The sequence below is a fragment of the Fukomys damarensis genome, unplaced genomic scaffold, assembly GCF_012274545.1.
Source record: "Fukomys damarensis isolate Sample0158 unplaced genomic scaffold, DMR_v1.0_HiC HiC_scaffold_16, whole genome shotgun sequence".
Taxonomy (NCBI): Eukaryota; Metazoa; Chordata; class Mammalia; order Rodentia; family Bathyergidae; genus Fukomys; species Fukomys damarensis.
In genome coordinates, this window is record NW_022900928.1 from 27,036,248 (window position 1) to 27,043,963 (window position 7,716).

The window sequence follows — 7,716 nt, forward strand, 5'->3', positions numbered from 1 at the left end:
AAAAAAAAAAAAAAAAGAAAAAGAAAGTGAAAGAGCTTACAAAGGAAGGAATGGAGGAAGGAGAAGGAAGAGAAGAAAAATATTGTCAATAGGTTAGAAGACAGCAACTCACTGGATGTGCTATAACGTTTTCTATTTCCCATTTTATTTAAGAGAAATTTTAAAATCTGGAATGTTTCTCTCTGCTCCCTGTAGACACCACCCCACTGCCTCTGAAGCAGATAACACTATAATGGATTTGATTCCCTCCACTTTTGGCCCCTGAACCTAACCCAAACAAGTAAGACTTTTTTTTTTTGGAGACAGGGTCTCACTATGTAGTTGAGACTGACCTGGAACTCACTATGTAGCCCAGGCTGGTCTCGAACTCACAGTGATCCTCCTGCCACAGCCTCCCAAGTGCTGGGATTACAGGCATGCGACACCACACCCGGCTACAAAGTAGGCTTTTAACACCTCAGACAGAAAGTTCCCTAGTCTGAGAAACTGAAAAAACTTTTCCCTTAGTTTATCCATGGGAGCATAAAAGGAGACACATTTTAACATACTATAACAGAAGCACATATGCTTTGAAATCATAAAGATTCAAGTTCAAATCTTTCCTCATCTCATAGAAGCTATAAATAAATACTGGCCAAGTCATATGACCTGAAGTAAACTATCAGCTTCCTTACCTATAAAACAAGAGCTGCATAAAGTTATGATTAGTAAGATTATAATTCATACACACACATACATACACAAGAGTACCTAGTATGTGCTTGCTGAATGGTAGTTAGTACCTTTTAACATAATCATTACAGTTACCAACAATATGTGTTTACTTTGATACACTATATTTGGCATCTGTTTATAAATTTTCTCACTTAGATTTCTATTTCCAGCAATACAGGAAAAAAAGATAACCTGAAAGTCTCGTTAGAAAAACTAGATAAAATAAAACGAACACCTTATTCTTAGGCAAAGTTGAGAGTTTAGGAAAGAAAAAGAAATCCTCAGGGATCAAAACCTAAGGAGGACACTAAAATTCAGGAAGACTGAATAGTAAGCTGATGTCGAGCTGCTCTGGAAAGGTGTTGGGTCCTGGCAATCAAAAGGGTTGCTTTTTATAGCCACCAAGCATAGAGGACCAGGCTGTAGGTCCTAGAGAGGCCATGGATTGGAACTCAAATCCAACGCATCAATCTGGAACCACAGGGAAGTTGTACTGTCAGTTTAAAACATATAAACTGACGCAAAAGTATAGAGATATGACAGGGAAGCTGAGTTAAAAAATAAAAAGTCTTCCCATGAATTTGAAACCTTGGCCTGTGTGAGGCCTGAATTTATACTATTTGTGTAGAGTTTACAGTACCTGTATGGTCCTGGAACCTACAGAAATTAACTGTAAATACAATTCTAGGCTAATAACACTCCTTGGTGATTAGCAGAAACAACAACAAAATCCCCCTCCTCTAAAGCAGTGCACATTATTTATTTAATTTGCCCAACTATCCTAGGAAATAGATCCCAGTTTATAAAAGATATTAAGTTTAGGGAGTTAAGTAACTTACCCCAAAATTGAGTTAATATATGAAACAGAACTGGGTTTTAAAACTTGGCTTTTCATTCATTTGAGCCATGTTACTAGGCTTTAATATAAGCCAGGCAGAGACTAAATCTGCCCTTTCCAACATATTATGATGCCATTTTTTTTTGCAATTCAATAATTAAAGCCAACTATTTTCTTCTTTCTCAAGCTTAGCAACTCAGTGAAAATGGAGGCAGTGAGGCTCACAGCAAATAGAAAACCAAAACCCCATAGGATTCCCAGAGTTTCTGTCTGCCAAAGCAGCTCAATCTTCTCTGGCAAAGGAACTTAAAATCGTTGGGCACATCCTGAACTGGGAAAGGGAAAAGCAGGAAGAAGTTTCCTGAACTAGTAAGATGTAGGGTACTGCCTCATGATCTCCAGTTACTCGAATAAATTTTATTAGAATAAATATACAATAGAAGTTCAAACAAAAAATATTTACTTTTAAGGTTAAAAATTAAGGACAATGGAGCTGTTGTGAGAAACACAAACATGCACAATTTAAAGGACAAAAGCTACAGTCATATCAGGCTCAACTTCCAATATATTTCAAAATGTTATTTTGGTTGTGTATAATTGAGACAGTACTGATTTTAAAACATAAGCAGCTCGGGCCAGGGATTTAGTTCAGTGGTTCCACCCCAGCCTCACAAGCACAAAGTCCCAAGTTTGATCCCCAGTACCAAAAACAAACAAACAAACAAACAAACAAACAAAACCCATAAGCAGCTAGGGCTAAGGGTGTAGCTCAGGGTGCTTGCCTAGCATGCACAAAGCCCTGGGTTCAATCCCCAGCACACCAAAGACTAAAACCACAACAAAATCATCAGCAGCTGAAAATAAGAGCAATTGTTCTAAAAATTAATATGCATTCTTAGAAGCTTAATACACTGATCAATAAACATGTATGCATGCTTTATAAAAATAGTACTTAAACCAGGCATGGTGATGCATGCCTGTAATCCCAGCACTTGGGAGGCTGAGGCAGGAGGATCACTCTGAGTTCAAGACCAGCCTGGGCTACATAGGGAGTTCCAGGTCAGTCTCAACTATACAGTGAGACCCTGTCTCAAAAAACAAAAAAAAAAGTACTTAATTAAAAAAAAAAAATCAGGTCAAATATTTGAGAATTCTCTGAAATACATTCCTAATGTTCTTGTTGGAAAAAGCTTGGAAGCAACCAGACATTGATTTCTCTCTGCGATCATCCCACTCTCAGTCTGCAGAGGTTAAAAAGCATACATGGTAAACCACACAAGGAGCTGAAGGAGAAATGGGTACTCCACAGCTTCTACTCATTGTCAGTGACTCTTCTGGGATAAAATTCTCCCATCCACCAACTCCAATCCTGCAACCAAGACTGTTAGTCTAGTTTTTGACCCTCCTTTCTCATTTTACTTCTAGATTTTACTTTAGGTAAGCTGAAATATTAAATGTACCCTGTATGCTCAAGAATCTTTCTTTTTTCTTTTGTGATGGGAATAAAACCCAGAGCCTTAGTTCATGCTAACCACATGTTCTACCACTAAGCTGTATGGTCAATGATGATCATACCTCCTGATCCCCATAATTTTTATTTATAGTGTTACCCCAACGTTGATTTGCCATCTTTGTTTGTAAATAATAACTATTATTAACTACTTTGTGCTAGGTATTATACAATCAGTTCCTTGTACTAGCTCGTTATCCTTGCAGTAGCTCTATGAAATAGGGTAATAAATTTGCCCCCATATTATACATGAGAACATCAAGGCTCTACAGTTTAGAAAACTTGCTTAAAGTCAAATAAGGGAAAGAATGCTTGCTAGAAAAGCACTGAGTTCAGAGTTGATATTTTAAGGAATAGGTGAAGCAGTCAGGGAACAATGTCATTCCAGACAGAGGGTCAGCATACACAGAGGCAGAGAAATAATCCCATGTCTGTATTTCCAGCTACTTAGGAAGCTAAGGCAGAAGGATTACAAGTTTGAGACCAGCCTTGGCAACTTAGTGCAACCATCTCAAAATTTTAGTTTTTAAAGGGTTGTGGATATAGCTCAATAGTGAAGCACTTGCCTAGCATGGGCAAGGTCTTACAGGTTAATCCTCAGCACCACTGGAGGAAAAAAAAAAAGAAAGAAAAGAGCTTGGTAAATAGTTCAGGAAAATGACCAGCCTTCAGAATCATTTGACCTGGGTTCAAATACCTTGTTTTGTTTTGTTTTGTGGCTTCTTACTGTAACTCTCATTTTCTTACCTAGAAAATAATGATAATAAGCTAACCCATGTTTAATTTGCTGTAAGATTAAGGAGAAAAAAGGTACATAAAGGCCTGCACAGGCCAGATTCACGATAGGTACTCGGTAGGTATTACTTCACATTTTTCCCACTTGATGACAATTCAATGCTTAGTCAAGAACGTCACTTCTATCACTATCAAACCACAGACATATCTTCTCCAAGTTCCTAAGCTTTACCAAAGCTTTTAAAAACTAAAAGTCATTCATCAAGTTATTTGATAATGTTCTTAACTACTAGTTCTCAAATAAGACCCATTCTCACACCACTCACCCGTGTAAGCCATGTTCTTAGGGTTGCCATAAGGAGCCCCAGGCTGCACGGGGCTGTAAACAGGGTTCATTGTGGAAGACGGAGGATCCTACAGAAAAGAAAAAGAAAACAGCATTGATTACTGATTGATAGTTATCCTTGACATCAGCTTCTTTTTTGTTGGGGAATGGGGCTTGGGGATTGAATCCAGGGCATTTGTACAGACTGCATTCCCAGAAATCACCTGCCTTTAATTCTTTATTTTGATACAAAGTCTCAGTCACTAAATTGCCCAGGATGGGCTTGAATTTTCAATATTCCTGCCTTAGACTCCCAGAATGCTGGGATTACAGGCATGTGTCACCATGATGGCTAGCTTATCCTTTAAAATCTTCAGCTTATACTGAAAGGGAAGCATCACAGTACAGTAAAAAGGTAACTAACAAAATACCTATGCTAGATGCTTTTCCCATTTATCAAATGAAGATATTAGTAGTAGAGAAGTGATACAACCTGCCTAATGTTAACCCAGGCTCTCAGTTCATTGTTAGCCCCACTATCCCACATATAACTCTGTCATTAGTGTAGCATCAGCCGAATCATGTTCCTTCTCAGTCCCGATGTAAAATGAATTAGTAATCTCTGAGGTCTTTTCTAATACTAATGATGCTAGCCCAAGAGCTGGAAAATTAGGGTCTTCATAGTTTGCTATGGGAGCCCCAGAACCTGGTAAGGAGCACAAAGCCCACTGGAAGGAAGAGCAGCAAGTGTCTTACCAGCCCCCTTTACCTGCACAGAGCAAGATACCAACCAATCACTAGGAGCTTTAGAGAAAAAAGGGGGAATTTATTGCCACTGAACGTCATAATGCAAACACCCAGGATCTCTCCAAACTTATTCAAGGCACAGAAGTAAGCTTGGAAATTTGTGTGTAATAAGTTATCACCTGCACAAGAAAGCTGTTAATTATCTTAATGAAGCACATTCTCTATCCTGATTAATGGAAAATCTGTCCTTAAGCTCTATTAGCCAGTCAATTTGTCCCACTTTGTTTAGGGAGCCATTTTTTATACAAAGGCTGATACATGTTTGAAAACGTGTCTCTATATTATTTACACTTCATAAAAATCAAACAATTCCCTCTTAACTACGTTCACACGATAGATGGGCAATTTTTTAGGTCATTAACTTCTTCAGTAGCACCTCAGGATAGGAAACAAATCAGATGTTGAAGGCAAGCAATGAACAGCTGGCTTGATGACAACTGCTCTGCAATTAATTAGTCTGCCCGGGGTGGTTCTGGAATAAGAGGTGGAGAAAGAACTGGTTCCCAAAGAGAGGACGCTAGGGTCATCAAACAGGCAAAAGGGAAAATACTACACTGGTCAATTGGGGACAGGAAAGTGGGTTGCCCATTCACCCCACTTTTCACAATGTTTTACACAGCAAAGCCAGGTGGTGAGGCAGGCACAAAGTGGGACAAAATTATAGGACCCAATGGAAAATTATAAGGTGGGCGTGAGGTGACGCAAAACCATAACCAACCAATAAGATTACAAGTACAGTCAACCAAATAATACTGATTAAATGGGGTCAATGGAGGAGCAAGTCACTTAGCAAGCATACAGGGATTTTTCAGTAAGGGTGGGGGTAAGGAATACTTCCTGGAAAGTATAGGTTAAGACCTAGGCCCATCACCCAGGTGACTGATACCTATTTAGAATATCAGTTACTGTTATTTATCCCTAGGGGAAGCACAAAGGTATGTAGTTTCTCTCCTTTTACAATTCTGGCCTTCAGTGAATGTGTCTTGATTGTCCTCCATTTTGGCTCCCTGAGGGTGGCCCTGTCTAACTGCCTACAAGATATCTAATTAAATTACCTATCTGCAATATTCCCAGCTCTGAAGAAGTACCCCTAACTTCTGTGAGGGGACAAAGAGCAAAGACAGCTCTGGCTACTTCCAGCTGAAGAGAGTAGTAGTTGTGATCAGCAGTTAGAGTTACTCTACAGAGGGGTCTATCAAAAGACCTTCAGTAGGCACTAGGCATTGTAATCTTGGTAGCTGCATAACTTTTAAGTCAAAGATGTAGGATCCTGTAGAAAAGGTTCCCTCATATCCTGGGTTCTTGTTGACCTTGAGGGGTCAGGGCCAAAATATTGGCTGTCCTTGTAGCCCAGTTACCTCTCTAGTTTTGGTCTCCCAACCCTGACAGGTAATATCAGTGGAAGACCTCCAAAATGATACAGGAGGAAGAGATGTATCTCCCAAACCTGCTAGATATCTGAAACACGAATTTGTGTTCTCTAAAATAGAAGAATGAATTCTAGAAACAACGGAGGTTAAGGGTAGGAAAAATTTATTGAGGGAAAGAAAGCTTCTAAGTGAGACAGAAGGGGGAGTGGAAAGTGGGTTGTCTTACCGGTCAATTTTTGAAGCCATCTGCCTGAAATTTACTCAATGTGCAGCCCTGGCAAACCACCTCCAGGGTAAGAGGCTACATAAAAGTACCACCAGTCTACAGGGCCAGGAATTTAGCTCAGTGGTTCCACCACCTGCCTCACAAGTGCAAGGTCCCAAGTTCGATCCTCAGTACAAAAAAAAAAAAAAGTACCACCAGTCTACAAATGAAAGTTAAAGAAAGCACATGTATTACTGTTCAATTTGGGAAAAATAATCCATAACCAGAGTTGAGAATTAAGAGGGATCACAGATGTTAAAATAAGTGGCAAAACTGTAAAGTGATGTACAGGTATCAGCAATGATTCTGTGACAGTAGCGATGATGTGAGGACAACAACACATTATTTATACACTTTAACCACTTTGGATAGTCTCTTCTATCCAACTAGCCCTCTACCTAATACACCAGTGTGAGCAAGAATATTAAAGCAATGCTGTGGTTTGGATCATCCACTAAGAAGGCATGGTCAAAAACTTAATTGCCACTGTTAACAGAATTAAGAGATGGGACATTTAAGAGATGATTAGGCTGTGAAGGACCTGCTCTCATGAATGGATTAATGCAGTTCTCTGCAAGTTTGCTCCTTATAAAAGAACATGTTTGGCCCCCTTCTGCTCTGTCTTAGTCTTTGGAGGGGGTACCGGGGATCAAACTTGGGCCCTTTGTGCTTGCAAGGCAGGCAGCAGAACCACTGAGCCAAATCTCTGGCCCTCTCTTAGCCTCTTTTTGCCCTTCGGCTCTTCCACCACTGGATGATGCAACAAGAAGGCCTTTGCCAATTGTGGCACAATGATAATGAACTTCCCAGCCTCTAAAACTGCACAAATACATTTTTCTTCATTGCAAACTACAGAGTCTATGGTGTTCTGTTACAGTAGCACAAACTAAGACAAGTGAGATATATATGATTTCAGCTGAGATTCATATGAACTGTTGAAAAAAAGCATAATAATTATAAAAATGTACCAAGCCGCACATTTCCTGCATCTTCATCTTTTTCTAGATGGAGTTTCTAGAGCATCCCTGTCCACCAGAACTTTCTATAATGATAAAAGTATTTTATATTAGCTGGGATATAGTTCAATGATAAGACTAGAAGGACCTAGGTTTGATCCCCAGCACTGTCAAAAAAAAAAAAAAAAAAAAAAAA

The 7,716-nt window shown here is 39.3% G+C and overlaps 1 protein-coding gene and 1 long non-coding RNA gene across 3 annotated transcripts in view; one reads left to right on the forward strand and one right to left on the reverse strand.

Moving 5' to 3' along the window:
- Fam168a (family with sequence similarity 168 member A) overlaps positions 1 to 4,211 on the reverse strand; it is a 73,168-nt gene extending 68,957 nt beyond the window's left edge. For both annotated transcript variants that reach the window (XM_010603255.1, XM_010603254.1), the window contains exon 1: positions 4,124 to 4,211. In XM_010603255.1, coding sequence (XP_010601557.1) covers positions 4,124 to 4,193 — 70 coding nt within the window. In that variant the 5' untranslated portion in view covers positions 4,194 to 4,211. The remainder of the gene's footprint in view (positions 1 to 4,123) is intronic.
- Positions 1 to 7,716, forward strand: part of LOC104847707 — a 25,918-nt gene that overhangs the window by 13,444 nt on the left and 4,758 nt on the right. The window lies entirely within an intron of this gene.